Raw genomic sequence first — 20,151 nt, 5'->3', positions numbered from 1 at the left:
AACAGTGCACAGTATATATATATACAAAGTATATTTGGTGTAACTCCATCAAACTAAGTGAGTGCCTGCAATAAATCCTATGAAATACCTGAAAATAATTTGTATATAAATAAGAAAGCTATGCATGATGTAGTTGTTGATTGAGCTCAAATAAATACGTGGCCCAAGATGTCTTGCTTGATTTGTATTCCGAAGTGAAAGGTACCTATCACCCTGCGCTCAGAAAATATTCTCAATCGTGAACCTGTGTTGTAAAGATGTATGCACACAATATCTTTCTTCAGTGCAAAGTTCCAGGCAGTAGAAATGTAGAAAAGGCAAATGTCAGTAGAAATAACGAAGGCAGACTCAGTTAAATGAAGAAAAAAGCATTAAGGCTAGTAATAGACTATCACTCTCTCTCCTTTGTTTTTTTTCCCAACATCACCTCACATTAGATTCTCAATGCATACTGGTACATATAGCAAACAAGTTCACTTTGTATAACTTCCTATTTTAAATAATCGATAACATCCGAAATTGTGAGTGCCATGTAACCTGCTGCTTACCGCCCCAAACTTGTGAAGCACCAAGTATTGTTCAGCAGATGGGTTCATGCCGACATTCTGGAGCTTCCAGTTCATTATCTGATTGTGAAAGGAAGACAGAGCCAGGTAATGCATCTTTCTAAATCCTAGTGGGAACCCCCGTGGCAGTATGAAGTGTACCTTATCTTTGAAGTACTCCATCATTCCAACACCTGTCGATACCAGGTGCATGAGTACAAGGCCCAGTATTCTGGAAGAATGGGCCAGCTGGAAATGAAAAAAATTCATGTTTATGCGATGCAGTGAAATGCCCATGTGTACAATTTGGTGTGGGGAAACTTAAAATTTTGTGGAATGTGCGTAAATTGATACAACATGCAGCACTAAAACGCGTGTCCGCAAAATATCCATTTCAGGACATACTGGGAAGCTATGTGGGCCTGGTGACTTCTGCGGTGCACCACTTCACCTGATCACACTACATGAGTGTTTCATACACTTCACATCTCTCCTTTCCCAAGTTGCAAATGTAACAAACGTAATACAGGCTCTGTAGCTTTGTGTCTGTTTTCTTTCTACTTCTCTTCTATTCTGTGTCTGTTTTGTAAAGTGTTAACTGTGCATTTAAGACTTCTTTAAGACTTCTGTGAGCATTGATATGCACGTAGCAGTAGCCGACATTTGCACACAGTATGTGTAAATGTGCTATACACTATGAACATGGCACACAAGCACGTTTTGAGTGGCAATTGTCCTCAATGTTGTAGGCATAGGTCGGTACATTTATAGAAATTCATTCAGTGTTGCATAATGGTGGGCCATACTCACAGCCCATCACATCATCTCAACATCATAAGCCATCATTGGGCATCAACTTCAAAACCCATCATTCAACTACAACTTCAACATCACATCACATTATAATCATTGCCCATCACAGCCCATCACATCATCTCAACATCATAAGCCATCATTGGGCATCGACTTCAAAACCCATCATTCAACCGCAACTTCAACATCACACCACATTATAATCATTGCCCATCACAGCCCATCACATCATCTCAACATCATAAGCCATCATTGGGCATCGACTTCAAAACCCATCATTCAACTGCAACTTCAACATCACACCACATTATAATCATTGCCCATCACTGAACATCACATCATTCTCTATGTTGTGATGGTGAATGATGGCAATGATGGCCATCGTGAGCGAATTTGCTGACCTATGGCTGCAGAATAGCACACAGAGCCCATGCGTCCCTCTGGGAAAAACACAAAACTTACTGCGAATCGCACGAGGATGTTAGCCCCAGCACCTTCTCCAAAGCCAACGACCAGATTGATTCTGAAGAGAGGAAATTAAGCTTTGCTCTTTTGCTAGGCAATAATGACAAGAAATGGTTAGGGAAAACGAGCACCACCAACGATGAGTTTAAGAGTCCATGCATAATGTACCGAGTTGAACGTTTTCAGGCAAAACCTTTGTCCCCGAATAATTACTATACCGCGATTAACAGCTCGGAATACAGGGCTAAAACGACTAAGGATGTGGGCACGCTCGGTGCTGCGCTGCGGGAGACAGTGTTGTGCAACATTGTGTCCTTTTTCATTTTAAGGCTGCGCTTCAGTTTCCTTACTGTTTTGAATTACGACTGACGATCCAAGGAGACCACATCATCATGCTTTTCCCTGATGCACCTTCTTATTTGTCCTGTACACACTTGCAGTGAAAGAGGAAGAACCTAAAACTGACGTCTGTCGTCTCAGTTACTCTAGTTCTATGTAAAAAGGAGGGTCAGTGAATGCTTAACTAGATGCGTTGCTTTCTTGTAAGAGTAGACCTCGTGGTCGATAGCGCATTCTGCAAGCCATGAATGATGACACACAAAAATATGTAAGCTTCCACGGAGGTTGCAATCCAAATACCGCCGCTAACACTAAATGCTTGCACATTAGAGGAACCGCTGGCCAGCAGCGTCAACGTGAGTTGATAAATGTTAATGAGCCACACTACACTTCAGAAACAGTGTAATGCTCAAACGGCATGAACTTTGTGGAACTGTGTCACAACAGCGTTTTGATGGAAGATCACCATAATTTCTCATCAAAACTTGTATACGATTTGTAGACCTAATAAGGATATCTGCAGGACATGTCCATGATGTTTGCTATTCCTTGGATTCGTTTGCATGTCGATAATCGAAAACGGGATGTTTCCTTCACGCGTGTGAATAGTAAGGTGCAAGGTGAAGGACTTTGTCGAAAAAATGTCAGAAAACGTTCAACTACAAGTGAAGCAAAGCGGCAAGTCACCCATACGAAATGCGGCATTCACCAAACTCGCTCCCACCCAACACACGTAACCCCGTTACCAATCTCAACTCACCTCACCACACTCTACCACTTAAGCCACGGCATTAGCCTCACCCTCATCTGACCTCATACGGTCTGCGCAAAGATAATTTTTTGCAACAAGATTTGTTTGTCATTATTTAGTGGCATTGGAAAACAAGACATGGATCACGGTGGCAAACTTACTTCAGGTGATCCAGTACGGATATGAGGTCTTCTCCAATCATCTGGATTGTTGGGAAGCTGAACCTGCAGGAAGGAGGAGAGGATTTAGAGTTTGTCTGCGAAAATGGTTTGGTGGGGGTGCCCAGAGGCTAGGTACAAAAGAACACGGCGGACCGATTAGGGATACGTACTATCAAAGGATCTCTGTGATGATTCAGTAATTTGATTTTATGATCATTAACTGATTGATACACTAATGATTGACTTGTCGACTTGACCGACTACAAATCTTTCTTGGACATTCCAGAGGATTTTTATGTCATGTTACATTAGAAATGGTTCTGCATTAGTGTACTATATATGAACACATTAAATTTTTATGAAGTGATTACTACACTATGTACTAGACAGTCATTTTTATGGTGCTATTACTAACGAGAAAATTTCTCCCTTCGCACTGCGATAGCAATAAGGATTTAAGTGAGGTCTTCTATAGGCACAAGTTGCTATTCTGCGTCTTCTTACAACAGAAAGCGTACACGGAATAGCCCTTTCGCTGTCTTGGAAGGCATTACCATGTTTCATGCTGTAGAAACAACGACCGGAAGCTACTTCCGCATTTCATTCGTACGCGTAGAAGAGTCGTAAAAAATGACATTCTGACGCAGAGTAACGAAGAAACAACTGCCTGACATTTGACATTTGTTGAAGCAATACGCGATAGTCGTTGCGTGAGGCCAAACTGTAGTTACATCAACTGGAAATTCAGAACGTCCATTTTCATTTTTTTCCCCTTTGCTACTGTACTTCACATTTTTAGTGGGAACTGTTTGTGATGGTGCACGTGGATGTAATGCGGGAGCCTTGTGAGATTGGAGAGAGCCAGCAAGAATATGCAACCTATACTTAGTGAACTCGAATAAAGAATATAGCTACTCAGGAAAATGTGGAAGAAGCCGCGATAGCTCCAAGAGAGAGAGAGAGAGACAGAAAGGGGTAGGGCTCCCAGCGCCTGTTGCCTTAGCTCTACCGTCCAGTCTCCAGACACGAATGTCACGTGGATAGGAATTATATCGAATACAGCAAAGCAAGACGTGCTCAGCACCACCTACTTTTCCGCATGTATACGGGCTCGTAAAGAAGGGGGTGCGACCAAAACTTATATCCGTGCGAAGGCGATGTAGTATTCGTATGCGCGCGGCATAGGAGAGACGATGTGGCAAGATAAAATGGTGTATCATGCAGACTTGTGCCCGTTACTCGAAAAAAGTTATTGATTACCGTTACCGTTACTTCTGTGGAAAAAGTAATTGATTACCATTGCCAATTACTCGACTTCAAATGTAATTGAGTAACGAGTAGAAAAGTAACGCGTTACTTCGGTCGTTACTCTGCATTCACGCAAATTATAACCGTCTTTGTGTGCCTCAGAAGAAAAAAAAAAGTTCAACAGCGGAACAGCTGAAATAACAAGACAAACAAAAACACGTAGGACAAGGAGGCCTGTACGCCCGGGAAGACGTTGACCCGATTGTGGAAGAGCATTGCGTGGAACTTCCCAATGACTCACTAAACCTCCAAAGCTTCAGGTACCATCACACTGGTGTAGGAAGAGATTAGGGAGAGAGACTCTGAATTCCAGAGCGTTATTACAATGACCTCCGCTTGCTATAGTAGTACTAGTACAGCCCAACAAAGGCTGATGGCACCAGAGGCTTTACTTGGGGGTGGGGCAGATCATCTGAAAGATAAGCTAATCTCTGCCGGAAAAGTAATCAATTACTGAGTAATCGATTACTCAGAAAAGTAATTGATTACTCGAAAAATTACTTTGACAGTAAAATAACTGATTACTCGAAAAATTACTCATAAAGGTAATTGATTACAAGTAATGCAATTACTAGTAACGCGTTACGCACAAGTCTGGTACCATGGATAGGAGATTCGACGACCAGTCAACGAAGAAGTGAACTCGAGTATAGTTGGTTTGACATGCTTGGCAGAGAAGCGGCAAAAATCTTAACAGTTTTTTTCTTCTTTTTAACCTTTTCTTCAACTGCCATTATTCAATTCTCTCGTCGTCGAGTCCCCATGAAGCGCACGCTGGCGCGCTCTAACTGCCGCTGCGTCCACCTCCAGTAAGCGTCTCACTTTTCATAACTTTGTGACTCGTTGGTTTGTTTCTTTCGCTTAGCACCACTCACCTCCTTTTACAAAAACAAAAAAAATTCTACCTCGGCATCATCCGGGTAAATTACAGAAGCTGGATCAACAATTTGGACGAACATAAGATCCGAGAGGACGTGGCTTTCTTCTTCTTCTTCATCTTTCTGCGACACGAGATAGGGTCCGCTAAAAGCTTCTTTCTCTTTTCGTGTCCTGCATGCGGCATTTGGAAATGGAGGTGGGTGTAAAACCGACGCTGTCGCGAATAATACTGGGTTCGCGACATTAAAACGGGGCTCGTAAAACGCACTCGGGTCGGTCGGAAGGAGAAAGTTACGCCGCATGACGAAAAAAAAAAAAAAAAAGAAAGAGAGAGAGGGAGAAAAAACCGTTCCCCTCATTTGCATGTCTTAAAGTAAGAACAACATTATCGTGCTTGGAAAGCGGGCCTGGCCGTATATGCTATGCAAACGGGAAATCGATCTCTCAAAATGTCGAAACGCACGTCTGTTCTATTCGCGCGGATAAAAGGGTGCAGAACAAATAGTGCTGGCAGGAGATAAATTTTCGATCTTTGCCCAGCAGGGTTGGTTCGGCAGACGACACGAAATTGTTCGGATGTTTGTGCGTGTGGTCAAAGCAACCGCGAGCGTTAAAACGGCGCGATAGCTAGCACAGAGCGACGTAGGCAGGGTTTCACCAAAGTCCCTTAACTTGAATTTAACGGTTAACTCTGCTTCACTAAAGAGAGTTATTGTCATTAAAACATTCATCACGTCACCAACTAACGTTTATAAAATAAAAAAAAGAGTGTTAACTACAAGTTTCAGCGACCCTTGATCTAAGTTCAAAGTTAACCAGCGTTGGTGAAACCGGGCCATATAGTAGCGGAGCAGCGAAAGCTACAATACGTTTGCTTGAGTTGCGCTTAGTCGGTGTATATGAACCTACCCATTACAAATTTCTGCACAAATGGCCAATTTTATCATAGTATCTGGTACGTAAAAAATATAACGTAAACAACGGGAATTAGCCGAGGTAGGCTACATTTATGGACCTCCAACGCCCGATAATCGATGAAGTCAGCACCGCTTTTCCTGAGCTATTTGATTTCATTACGTTAAAAATGTTGGACAATTTGTCCGACCACTCGTCCGAACTACTCGTCCTACTTGTAGATCAACTGCACTGCCAGTCGATACATGCAGCCCTCAAACTGTACCCGAGTTGGGCTTCCCCACACTATGGGTATGCTTGCAGGAAAGCACGCTTTAAAGTCACGCAACGATGGGGGTTCTTGTACACTCTTAAAAATGAACTTCACCGCATAGCACGCTTCTAACCAACCATCATCTCGAATGATATCGTTATCTGCCCTGATTTGTTGAAAACGGGGGGCGGACGCCTTTTTGTGACAATTATGAACAGCATAAGTGTCACAAAAAAGGCGTACGCCCCCCGTTTTCAACAAATCGGGGCAGATAACGATATCATTCGAGATGGTGGTTGGCTATGAGCGTGCTATGCGGTGAAGTTCATTTTTAAGAGTGTACCGTTGAAGTATGGCGGGCTAGAGTTGAAGTTGACGCACAGCTAGTACGTAACGAGATAGCAGTATGCCATGCACAAGACCCGTGTTTTCCTTTGAACGTCCCCATACTGAAGCCTACCGGCTACCTTTGAATCCTTCTACAACCCATAAACGACACACCCATTTGTTGTTAAAACATTGCTAGTTGCTAAATACCCCAACGGCGTTGGCAACGCTGTATAAACGTCGCTAAAAGCAGTAACATTCCGTCGTGTGCCCGTTGAATCATGACGAAATTCATATTCCGAAACGCGAATTAAATGTAGTGTGGTTTTCCATTATACCTCAAGTATCTGCCCGCGCTCGCAATGGTTTGCTGGCGACCAGACTTTCGTGTTTTTTTTTTTCTTTTTTTGAGAATTTTGTGTTCTCCAGGTTCTCCCTTTGATGGCACACGGCACGACACGGCACGGACAACCCTGAATCAATGTACCGTTGCAGCAAAGACGGGATTTGGCTATGAATTCAGGTGGGTGCAGTCTAGCTTTCGTTTGGGCTAGACTTGGTTACCTTCTGGGAGACCACAGACATTCATCAATACAGGAAACAAGCTTTTCCTTTCTGGGCTATGCTTTATTTATTTATTTTTTTTAAAGAGGAAATGTTGGGATGTGGCAGTGTCAAAATGTCACAAGAAAAATTGTTGTAATGATAGTTTCTTAAAAATTCGCAATTTTTACGTCGGTTAAGAACCCTAGAATTGCGTGCGAAAAAACGGTCTTAGCTTCGTTCCATACTTACTCGCTGGAAAGATCTGGAGCATTATCCTCCTGGCCTGGAACATCCACGTGGATAAAAACTGACCGCTGCTTGATTTCGGCCATGCAAGGGTGATCCACAAAGTCTTGGAAAGATGAGTCTGCGCAGAAAAAAAAAAATAAGTACTTTGCCATCTCAGTTTTTAAATGAGCCGTGCTAGCTAGAAACTCGTCTTGAAGCGAAGCGACAGGAGGTGAAGAACAACACAGACATCGACGTCGATGTCTGTGTTGTTCTTCACCTCCTGTCGTCTCGCTTCAAGATATGTACCAACCGGCCCTATACATCCTGTGTCAGCTAGAAACTGCATTGCAAGGAATGCGTTTATGGCGCAACGCCACCTTGTCGAAAGAAAGTCTGCTCGATGCCTCCTCTGCCTCCTTCAGTATGTGGACATACATATACCGTGTATCCACATGCGCGACATTCCCCAAGATACTCCAGCGGAAGATGCGAAAAACGCCTCCGTGTTGCCGCATAAGCGCGAGCGCTCAGCGTGATGTCTTTTCGTGCACTGCTAACCGTTGGGAATATCATGCGGCGTAGCCCAGAGATATTCCGTAGCAGACGACAGGAAAAGACGCAGGTATACGACGTCGTCTGCTACGTGTACGCCGATCCTGGTATTCCGGCACCGTCCGAAGGCTCAACATAACACGGGGCAGAACTTCTGTCCTGTGGCTGGTTTTGCTTTTTCTTGAGCTAGAATATTCCGTAAGGTGGTGCTCTTGTGAACACACGGATAGAGGCAGAGGTGTCGTCTGCTTCAGACAATTGCCACAGACGACTTCAGACACACGAAAGCCTACTGCTGAAGGTGGTTGATTTCGGTGGCTACGGCCGCTACAAGCGTCGTTGTAACTGAAAAAATTTCGAAGGATTGCGTCACGTTGTAAATATCAAGCATTATTTAGTCTAGAAAGCGTTGTCTGGAATCGACGTACTGTCTTGATGTTGGATTGGTAAAGAAAATAAAGAGAAACACGCTTCATACTTCCGGCCATCTTGGCCCGCTTTTTTATCGCTTTGCTGTCGTTAAATCGTAACGGCTTCTAGCTGAGAGCAGAACGCACTTCCGTATTGATGATGCGAAGTTCAGAGTTAAATAATTTGAGAATTTGCTGTATCTTCGTGTTGAAACCAGTGCTTGTGTTGTAGAAGAAATTTCGTTTTGAAAGCATGAGTACAGCTTTCTGTGCTAAATGATTCACAGATGTGATGACTAACAAGCTAAGCGTGCTCGTTAAATGTGAGAAAGCCAAGACGGTGGAAAAATGTGCGAAAGACGGTCCATAATACATAAACGGGAATCGAGGAATGTCGAAACAGGGTCAAGTACGGTTAACACAAGTGATAAAAAGATACAACATTGAAACTACTGCGTTTATTGTGATACGAGCTTGATACCTGATGAAATGCAGTCCACTGCATGAAAGCTTGTATCACATATTTTTTTACATGCTTTTTATTACATAAATGGGAGTAACAGAGAAAGATGTAATAAAAGATTTAAAAAAAATGTCCAGCGGAACCGGATGTTTAGGCACTACTGGTTTTCGGCCTTTGGTTCCCTAAAGAAGTATTTGGATAACATTCAGGACACGATTGCTGTAGAATGACGGAAAGGTTCTCCGCTTTTTAGTGCACGGAATATCTGGTGGCGGATAATGCTCCCTATCATGCCGGAGAACGCGGTGCGATTCTATCAGCAATTTTGTGCCGATTGTAGGAGGTTTTCCTCTTTTTAATTGTCTATGTATTTTTTACTGGACAACGACTTAACTGCGCCTGAGATACCGTTGTCCTGCTCGTATCCTTCTTTTTCTTTGCGCAATAAGCACGTGGATACACTGCTGTGCGTTTCGTGCAGCGTCTGAAGCACTACAGATTTATTAAACGGAATGGTCTGGACTCTAGACGAAACAGTTTCTGAGTTTCGCTGTGTGGTTGAGGATGAGAGCGAGAAACAAAACGAAGTAGCGGGCTCGTGGCGGGGGAAAGGCAATTGATTACACGCGCCTGCTCGCTGTGTTAGACAGTGAAAACAACGTCTGCGAACGTCTGCGAGCGATTGCGGTGCAGGGTGAGTGACGAATGCAGTTGCAGTCCCTTTTCAAAAAAAAAAAAAAAAAAAGAGAGAGAAGAAAGATAATAGAGAGTTTTAGTGCATCGTATGCTATCGCCCTTGCGTACGTAAGGAATAGCGTTGATGGTTCTGCGCACGCGCAAAACGTAGAGAGCTTCGCGCAGTACGCAGAAACACCAGGCTATCTATCCCTTACGTACGCAAAAGCGGTAGCGTACTAAGGCTCGCAAACTAGGTTATTCGCATAAATAAATAAATCATTGCGTTAATCACGGGGCGGTAATTTGCACTATTTCGGCCGTCTCCGTTAGTATGGCTCCGTATAAAGTCAGAAAAGATTTTATTTTCTTTCATCGATGGTCGTTGTCGAGGTTGACATCGACGTGATTCACGGCTGGGGACACGAATAGGGTTATTTGCGCGTCGCGAAATTTAAGGAGCCTGCAGGAATCAATATATATATATATATCGCGATACTCCGTTGCCGTCAATAAAGATTTTATTACGGAGGCGACAGCGCACACATGTGGATTAATGATGGAACAGCGTGCATATTGTGTGGCGTGGAGGCCCTCTGTATTGTAGTACCCCTGAAAGTTCTAAATCATATCGTATATACCATTAATGATATTGGAAAGGCGTGGCACCAGACAAAAGATGGCAAAGCTGCCAACGAAGCTATATCTCGATCGGCCAGGCACTGGGCCGTTGCCAATCTCGGCTGGTTGGAACTCCTGGCGGGGAGATTGCAGAGCAGCGTAGCGAGACAATATAGTATCGCTACCCGCCGGTAGCTCCAGGCAAGCTGAAGACTCGAAGGTGGTGGGTTCCAATCCTACCACCGTGTGAGATTTTTGCATTTTTTCTTTTTTTTTTTTTCTGGCAGATTTTCCAGTGGGGTATGGGTACAATTCCTCCTGATGCCTGATGCATCAGGAGGAACTATGCCGACGATATCCCACTGTACACCTACCTATCTACCTACATCCTACCGTACACCCAGTACGCATATTGATTCCAATTCCTTCCTGCTTTCCCTCTTGCTGCCTGTACACTGTTTATAGCAACAGTTGGTTCGTGGTACTAAAGCGGAATAATAAAGTGTACCGTATTTTCACGCGTATTAGCCGCGGCTTATGCGCGATTTTTTTTTCTCACGGGCGCCCTGCGGCTTATCCACCGGTGCGGCTTATCTGATGACTATTTTTTTCTGGTATTTTCCGCATACGCCGATTTTAACGAAAGGGCCGACAGTGTCTCTGGAACAGCACTGCCCTGCCGATGCACGAACAGTGCGTAACAGGGACGGGTCCACATTCGAGTAGATTGATCTTCCTGGTGCATTCCCCCAAGTGGTTTAAGGAAAGGGTGACAGTGATTCACGTCTTCTGGAAGATCACTGACCCATCAGTCCACGAACCCCCCCCCCCCCCCCCCACAAGGGCACAATCCGATCTTGGTAGAACTCAAGAACTGACCTCCTCTGTTGTACACTGTGCCGATCCCGGAGTATGGACCACAGGGTTTATGGCCTTCTCTATGGCCTCCTTTGTCGCACAAATCAGTCGTCTCGTATTGCCCGCGGCTTATCTGCGGGTGCGGCTTATCTGCCAGAAAATTTTCAAAACGTCCCAAAAAACGCGTCCTGCGGCTTATCTGCGGTGCGGTTTATACGCGTGAAATTACGGTACTTTTTATTTTCGGTCACATACGGGGGGGGGGGGGTGAGGAACGTGAGGAACATGAAAGGACTGATGTTCTGAGGCTGGAACAACACAGAAGGGACAAATACATACAAAGCCTCCCGTCGTATGAATGTGCGTATGAGTGAGCAAAAATGTAAGAGTGAAAGGGGGATGAGTGAGAGAGAGTGGCTGGTTTGTCCCTTCAGATGACGCACCCTTGGAAGTCGCTGGGGAGGTGTGTTAGCTTAGCTCAATTGGTAGAGCCCTAGACCGGCAATCCAGAAGATGTGGGTTCGAGTCCTACAGTTGGCTAACCTTTTCAGTGACTTTCATCTTCCATCGTTCATCTTCCAAACCTGAGGAAGTTTTGCGCGTGTCATTCCCCGTACACGAGCCCGGTAGTTTTTTTCGTAGGTAACATTTCTTGAGTCTGACATCGAGCTGGTGAAGCGAGCCACACGATGAAAGGACGAGATTGAAACCACTGCGCGAAACTTCCTTTCTGTTTGTTGTTCAGCTATAATGCATGAGCTGTGCCAGTCGGTTCTTCTTTTTCTCCTGCATGCTATCGTGGCGGCGAAGACATTCCACGATGCTTTTGGATTTACCTTGTGGTGGTTGAGAGACTTTCTGGCGCTCAAAAGAGAAAGCAAGTTGGGATATCACTTTGCTCCTCTTTGAAAAAAGAAGAGGAGAAAAGCGACATGACAGACGAATTTATGCTATGCGAGGACGGTTGTCAACCGATACGATCCACTTCAAAATTGAGAGCTTTTTCTATTGAAACTGGAGCGCGACTCGTCAAAATGGCCGACGGTGTACCACAAGAAAGACGTCTCTGGGCGCTATCGATCCAAGTTTTGCACTCTTCGTTCTTGTCCTGTACTGAGGACAGCGGGTAGAGGAGGAGGAGGAGGAAAAGAGACTCAGCGCCCGTGGGGACCAAAGGGGCGACGAATAAGAAAGCCGCCGACGAACAACTAATGGGCACGAGAAAACGAAAAAGAAGGGCTTGTCTGGATGGAGGATATTACCCCGTGCGGGTGGAATAAGCCACGCACGCTTTGGCCGATGCGCTAGCTCCGTGCATGACGCTTTTTGCCATGCAGCGGAAATTCTTTCTTCTTGCGCTGTCAGAAGCGAAGAGAATTGTTTGAATCAATCAAATTCCCTTAGCGGACGCCACAACGGTTTTGGGGGTTTTGTATTCAGCGTAAAACTCGACTTTTACTGTTATAAAGAGGTGGCAACAGTTTACGTGAACGTGAATCAGCACAAGTTTTGTTTTGCAGCAAAGGGCTGTCCAGAAAATGGCTCAATGGAAAATGGGGGCGCACGGCAATTTTTTTGTTTAATCCCGGACACGTCTGTCTAGGATATGAACGCGTGGAAACCAAAGCACCGTGTCTACGAGAAAATATAATTGGCGATTCTTCGCCCGGAAGCATCTCTCAGAGCTAGAGATGATGTGCGGGTATGAAAATTCGTACCCGCAACCGCACCGCACCCGCGGGGGCACAACCCGCATCCGCAGCACTGTCATTGGCTCAACCCGCATCCGCACCTGCACATCCCGACGCCTATCCGCATACCCGCCGATATACCCGCAGCACAATGCGTGCGCATGTTTCAGTTATGCCACATGATCGTGACAGCACGAAATGATTTATTGATGCTGAGGACACTGTCCGTTAGCGAGCCACTTTTCCAACGCGTACGCTGTGGCCACTGCTGACATGGTTGCCAGCTTACTGATGCGAAGTGTACCAGTCTTGGTGTCGAAAGATAGCCAAACTTAACCCTATGTGGCAAACAACAACAACAACAACAACTTTATTTTGAGATGATGAGTTGGATATGGAACGTCGGGAAAGTATTTTGGGCCAAATGTTCGCCATGGAATCGGGTAATACACCAAAATCCGACGGGTTGGTTTTGCGCCTGCGGGTATTGCGGGCATACCCGCGTAATCCGCGGAGGTAGTGCGGGTCTATACCCGCACTTTACCCGCGAACCGCGATGACACCGGAATGTGTACCCGCAAAGAACAAACTTGCGCGGGTACCCGCACCGTACTCATCTTTACTCATAGCTTCTTGTAATACAAAAGTAGTATCTACTTTTTTTTTCCCGTAACACCGTTATAACGTACATGTCACTGTACACGTCATAACACCGCGAAGGAGCTGTGGCTAGGAGCGGTGTACAGACGTGGACAGGAAGAGACGGGATAGCACAAAGGAATCTGAGGTCAGTAGGCGTCGTGGGTCGACTTCAAAAAGGGCACCACGCCAACAATCGCCTGGAAAGTCTACCGGGAAACCTGCCTAAAGCCCGAATCCCATAACAAGCGACACGCGGCAGATACACGCAAGAAGCGACAAAATCGACGTCACCGCCGCCACGCGAGCGTCAAAAAAGCTTTGTCGCGGCTCAATATTTCTGCATCTACTCCCAGTAGATACGTTTGTAGCATGTCGCTGAGTTCGTTGCCTGTTGTTTGACAAAACCAGCTAGATTTGGCGGCGTGAAACAAGAACTGAACGCGTGGGCAAGGGGAAAGGGTGGAGAGGGCAATAAACAAACGTAGCAGATGAAGAAGTGGACGGGGCGTTGGGTACTTCAACCGCAGCGCCACTGCGTTACGGCGAATATTACGTAGCACCTTCATTACAGGTTCTCCTCGTTTTGACGAATGAAATACTATTTTTGGTATATTTATGGCAATTTACAACTTTTAGCTCGAATAAAATAAGCATTGCTGCTCCAAAACCATAATTTCTCGGCGACGAAATGTCGCTGCTCAAATGGACCGGGATAACGCGCCATGACCAGACGCGACAGCGACAAATTCCGCGCTTAAGAGAGCACAGCCGGTGGTATAGGACTCCAACCCACAACCTCCCATTCTTTAGCATGACCTTTCCAACCAACGAGCGGATGCTGTACCCACTACGTACCCACTACGTACCCACTACGTACCCGGTACATGCTCTACTACGTACTCTGTGAATACGGCAACCTACGGTGACGCGTACAGACGCCTCGTGGTATACCACTCTTCGCTGTTATCCTCGTCGTCGAACGTGTCCTCCCGTTTTGTTTTAAGGCGAGGGAAGAGCGGGTGTACCGTACAGTATATAGAAAAAAAGTGGATGGACCTGGAGGTCGTAAACTTTCCAGGCACGCGCAGCCAAATGCGGCCGTTATAGCTCTTTTCAATGCAAACACCTTCGCCTTCTAGAGAAGAAACAAGGCCGACGTTGGAGGTCGCCTCGCTTCTCCCAGCTTTTGTCTCCCAGCTCCCCGCGAAAATATTGTTTATTTTCGTACGTTTATTTCACAAAATATTTTAGTGAAATAAACATTCCATTGGATTTTGATGCAGTTGATTATCTGTCCCCCAGAGGCTAAGTGGAACAGGTCTGTAACAAGGGTGCTAAAAATTTTTGCATCCTGGGTTTTGAAATATGATGTTTATTTTTAAAATTCCTGTTAGGGCCGCGAAGCAACTGTAGCTATAAGTGGCGTACGGACGAGGACAGCAGGAAGGAGTGGGGGACAGGGTGGGGGTTAGTATGCGTCCTGGGCCGACTTCAGGGGTAACTGTGCCGACATTCGTCTGGAAAGTATTCGGAAAACCCAGGGAAAACCTCAGACAGCACAGCCGGTGTCAGGATATGAACCCGTGTCGCCTTCCAGTCTCGGCGTGGAAAGCGCTCATCCTAACCACTATGCCGCGGGAGCTGGTGGAATATGATGTACTTGTGGGGACACGGTTGTCTAAAATCTCCAACCCGTGGCCGAGCATTCCCCTATCGGCGATGTCGCGCACGAAGTATACCATTACAGTCTCCGAGGTAGACTCTCTCTCCCACGCAGCGCCGCCTGTCGGGAGAGAGTACCATCGCATTCTCAGCGTCGTCTGCTAGGGAGAGCAGTTCAGCGCGGTCTCCCCTGGAGGAGGGTATTGGCAGTGATGGCCAGTAGTTAACTACATGTAGTTAAACTACTAGTTAAACTACCTGATTGTAGTTAAAAAGTAGTTATCAACTGCTTGCAGAAATGTAGTGTGCAACTACTAGTTAAACTACTATTTCGAGTAGTTAACTACAGTAGTTAGGTTACTGCAGGCGCCAACTACTTCCGATTTTGCCGCAAGCTTTACGGCACGATTGTGCTTCCGACTTTTACCTTGAGCTACTTGTTTGATGAGAACGGAGGTGCAGAGCAATTGTGCCGTGCTTGTGTACTAAATCTGCACTTCTATATCACTGCTTGTGATTAATATTTAGGTGTCCAAGAACACTATAGAATGGGATTGGTGTTGATGGACAACGTTAAGTAGTAAGAGATGTAGTTAAAATACATTGCAGTAGTTAAAGAAGTAGTTTTAACTACCTCCCCTCAAAAGTAGTTGAACTACTAGTTAAACTACTCCATCGCGAAGTAGTTAGTAGTTATAGTTAAACTACTGTAGAAGTAGTTAGTGGCCATCACTAAGTATTGGTATAGTTCCTTCATGCGCGACATGGCCGCTAGGATATCGCTCCGCCACGGGCTGGAGATTTTAGACAACCGTGTCCCCAACAGTACGTGGGATCTTTCGGGTGTTACCTTCAGCATGGCTGCTGGTCTATAGCTAAGCAGCCCTTATGTAGTACAATGTGTATAGCATGTAGCGCTTACAAAATATGGCCCGGACCTACAATGGAAGATTTATGTCGTAACGGCTTTGAATAATCTATATACACCACGGTTCTCCATAGCGGCTTCCTGGCGCAATGATATATGGAGAATGTTTCAGTCTCGCGAATTGGTTTCTTCCGGCTTCGTAATGCGCGTAAAAGTGCACGAGATGAATGGAGAAATGGCATATACTCACGGTTGTTGCCTATGTCGTGGACAGTTAAAAACACTGCTTTCTTCTCCAGGTTGTCCAGATCGCCCTGGAATGGAGGAGCAATATATATATATAACTATTTAACATAAAAAAATGTGTAATCGATTCAAATAAGACCTGATGGAAAAGAGTGACGCAATCTTTACGTATCTATGGTAATATGGATCATGTAGACGATTGTTTCAATGCGGGTGTTGACGTTATAGCAGATAGTTATTACCAGGCTTATAAAATATCACGATCTTTTAGGGAAAAAAATAAAGCGATTTATTCCATTTCAATCAGATTTTTAACCGGGCTTTTCGTGTTACGAACCACGCTTGCGAAAACTTGCAAAGTAAACCATGACACGATAGATGGAACAGAGGCCGCTAATACAGTTAACATAGAGCTGAATCTGTTAGGGTGCCAAGGCGAATATGAATCGCTCTTGATAATCCAGAATGTAAATGATCTGCTACTGGCAATGCACGTAACAAAACGTCAGCTACAGATCCTACGTCGGAGGCACTTGGCGGGCACATTTATAGCCTGTATCATATTGCAATCCAGATAATAAGGTGAGCTTCATGCCGGTGCAGAAGAAGATTATGCAACGTCTTCAACACATCGCTGTCTGCCTGTGGTCTGCCGGAAAACCCAGGGAAAACCTCGCCATCGGTGGTGGTCGTGCCTCAAGGGTACGCCCACTTTTCACGTATAACGCAGATTGTGTAAATGCTTCAAAGTGCAGTGTCGGCGCATCTACTACTCGTACACTCTTAAAAATTAACTTCACCACATAGCACGCTCCTAGCCAACCACCATCCCGAATGACAACGTTCTCGCCCTAGATTTGTTGAAAACGGGAGGAGGAGCCTATTTTGTGCCGTGCATAATGGCACAAAATAGGCTCCTCCTCCCGTTTTCAACAAATCTAGGGCGAGAACGTTGTCATTCGGGGTGATGGTTGGCTAGGAGCGTGCTATGTGGTGAAGTTCATTTTTAAGAGTGTACCTCTGGATTCTATCACCTTTCTCACATACCACGAACTGACGTGTAGGTGAGAACAAACTGAGGCCTCATACTGCAGAGACAGTATTTTCTCCCTTCTGCGCGACCCCCCTCCCCCCGCTAAAGACATAAAAAAACGAACTTCCTTCAATTACTGGGAGATTGAACGCTGTCGCACTAAATATGCTGGAGCAGATGTCAAATAAGCGCCGTTTGCGCGCTGTATCATCCTATTACATTACGTAACACGGCAAGCTGCTGTTCTTTTGCTGCCGGCAATCTGGCCGGAGTGAAATTCGGCAGCACCGTCGTAATCCATTGCGAAGAACAACTGGACATAATCCAACCCTTCTCCAAGGAACCTATCTATCTAGCTGACCGGCCGAGAAGAATAGTGCAGCCTAGCAATCTTCAAATTGAGAAAGGTCAGTGAGATCTTGCCGAGCATTGAATTAGGCTTCCTAGCAAAAAGAAAAAGAAAAAAAAACTGTTCAAGGAGCCAGTATAGCGGGAGCAACTCAGTTTGATTGGGGCAATACAGCGCGGAGCATGTCTTTATATTTTAGGATGCCTTTATTTATTTTTTGCTGGAGTCTGCCATGCTTGACCGTAAAGTTGGCGGCACAGACGCGAGGTTGCGAGTGAAGTTTGCGCATGTAAAATAACTTGAGTTTCAAACAAATTGGCGACGACGTTGCTCCATTGTGAAGATAATAAAACGCGCAGTACAATTTGTGTTTTGAACCGTCGTGACGTGTGCATGACGTTGAAAGGAACACACACCCTTAAAAACTTCACCGCATAGCACGCTCCTAGCCAACTATAACCTCGAATGATATCGTTTTCTGCCCTGATTTGTTGGAAACGGGAGGCGTACGCCTTTTTGTGACACTGATGCTGTTCATAATTGTCACAAAAAAGGCGTACACCTCCCATTTTCCACAAATCAGGGCAGATAACGATATCATTCGAGGTTATGGTTGGCTAGGAGTGTGCTATGCGGTGAAGTTCATTTTTAAGAGTGCAGGCTACGGTGGGGTGAGACGCGTTTTCTTCGTACTGAGGATATACGTACACAAAAGTGGAGCAACCATACACTGTTAAAACAGAACTTCGCCACATAGCACGCTCCTAGCCAACCGTCATTCCGAATGATATCATTCTGTGCATTGATTTGTTGAAAATGGGAGGAGGCGCCTATCTGGGACAGATTATCTTGTCCGAGATAGGCGCCTCCCCCCTGTTTTGAACAAATCATGACACAGAATGATATCATTCGGCATGATGGTTGGCTAGAAGCGTGCTATGTGGTGAAGTTCTGTTTTAACAGTGTAGGGACAGAGGGAGGGGGTGACTCAGTGCTGAATGTATCTGCTCCCTAGTTCCGCGGTTGTTACATAGTTCGAACCCAGTCGACGACGCAAGCAACACGCTGGAGCAGTATAAGCTGCTTCCGCAAGCGATAACGTGCGCCCGTGGTGAGACCTAAGCGTGCACTCTTAAAAATGAACTTCAGCGCATAGCACGCTTCTATCCAACCATCATCTCGAATGATATCGTTATCTGCCCTGATTTGGTAAAAATGGAAGACGTACGCCTTTTTTGTGACACTTATGCTGTTCATAATTGTCACAAAAAAGGCGTACGCCCCCTGTTTTCAACAAATACGGGCAGATAACGGTATCATTCGAGGTGATGGTTGGCTTGGAGGGTGCTATGCGGTGAAGTTCATTTCTAAGAGTGTAGCTCTCGTTTGTGGCAGGACCGAGCCCCACCGCCAGCAAAATTCCCTCTGAAGTCGTCCCAGGACGCATATTCCATTTTTCCATTCGCTTCACTTCTGTACATCGCTCATAACCGCAGGTGCTTCGCGGTGTTAACGCAGAACTAAAAAAAAAAGAAGAAGAAGAACAACAAAAACAAGAAAGTGCCTGAGTAGTGCACCGGTTATCCAGATTTCATCCTCTCATTTGCTCGGCTCGATTTCTTCATCCTCCGTACCACGAACAGATAAAAAGCGGACACAATAGACCACGATGCTCGCTATCTTGCTACATCTTTATGCAGCACGTCCTGTGGGGAGCGAATAGAGTACTTTGCTTGGCTCCTATACTGAGACTGAGTTTGGCAGTTCAATGTCACGTGATGCATCCAGCTCTGTCAGCGCCACGCTGTGTGAACGCGAAAGCAATCAGTCACGCTGTGACCTCGAGACAGTGAGGTCCGGAGAGTGGTTTTGATTACTGCATACATTACATGCCGGGACACGCGACGAGTTATGACAGTTTGTGCGATGGAAATGGACACATACATGCGGGTACACACAACCGGGAGTGAAGCAACGTGATGATAACCGCACCGAAACTTTGTCTCCGAGTGTACGAATAATACATTTTGGGGGTGGGGGGGGGGGGTTTACTTGGCGAGACAACTAATGATCTTGAGCGAAGAGCAACAGTGGTAGGCTCCAGGTAGACCCCTCGTGTCCACGGAATTTCAAACGGCAGATCGGACAGACTACCGTGGCGAAACTTCATTGGTCCGCATTCTACAAGAGTGGGTGGCGTCACCATGAACTCTGTCTCCTAGCAACAGCGCACGCACCACCACCACGTTCGAAGACTATACCATCTGCTCTGGTGAGGAGATGGAAAGCGACTCTGGAGAATCAGTGTTGCCAGACAGATGGCAGATTGCGCAAATTGTGGCATTTTTTAAAATTTAAGTTCGGTATTAGCGCCGCTAAGCAACCGTGGCTATGAGCGTCGTACAGACGTAGACAGGACAGCAGGAAGGAGTGGGGGGTGGGGGGTTAGTATGCGTCCTGGGCCAACTTCAGGGGGAATTGTGCCGACATGGTGGGGTGTCTATTTGTGTCGTCCAAGGTGCCCAACCGTTTTGCCTCTATCCGATAC

The 20,151-nt window shown here is 45.7% G+C and overlaps 1 protein-coding gene and 1 long non-coding RNA gene across 6 annotated transcripts in view; one reads left to right on the top strand and one right to left on the bottom strand.

Moving 5' to 3' along the window:
* Positions 1–20,151, bottom strand: part of LOC135377412 (uncharacterized protein ZK1073.1-like) — a 170,123-nt gene that overhangs the window by 14,378 nt on the left and 135,594 nt on the right. For all 5 annotated transcript variants that reach the window (XM_064609794.1, XM_064609796.1, XM_064609795.1 and 2 more), the window contains 6 exons: positions 16,226–16,289; positions 7,552–7,669; positions 3,075–3,137; positions 1,821–1,881; positions 708–794; positions 549–626 (listed from right to left, as the gene is read on the bottom strand). In XM_064609794.1, coding sequence (XP_064465864.1) covers positions 549–626; positions 708–794; positions 1,821–1,881; positions 3,075–3,137; positions 7,552–7,669; positions 16,226–16,289 — 471 coding nt within the window. The remainder of the gene's footprint in view (positions 1–548; positions 627–707; positions 795–1,820; positions 1,882–3,074; positions 3,138–7,551; positions 7,670–16,225; positions 16,290–20,151) is intronic.
* Positions 1–20,151, top strand: part of LOC135377415 (uncharacterized) — a 60,503-nt gene that overhangs the window by 16,813 nt on the left and 23,539 nt on the right. The window contains exon 2 of the long non-coding RNA XR_010418110.1: positions 7,186–7,279. This is a non-coding gene — a long non-coding RNA (uncharacterized LOC135377415). The remainder of the gene's footprint in view (positions 1–7,185; positions 7,280–20,151) is intronic.

The sequence above is a fragment of the Ornithodoros turicata genome, chromosome 1 (assembly GCF_037126465.1).
Source record: "Ornithodoros turicata isolate Travis chromosome 1, ASM3712646v1, whole genome shotgun sequence".
In the NCBI taxonomy this organism is placed as follows: domain Eukaryota; kingdom Metazoa; phylum Arthropoda; class Arachnida; order Ixodida; family Argasidae; genus Ornithodoros; species Ornithodoros turicata.
The sequence above is the reverse complement of the archived record's forward strand: the minus strand, read 5'-3'. Positions and strand labels throughout refer to the sequence as shown.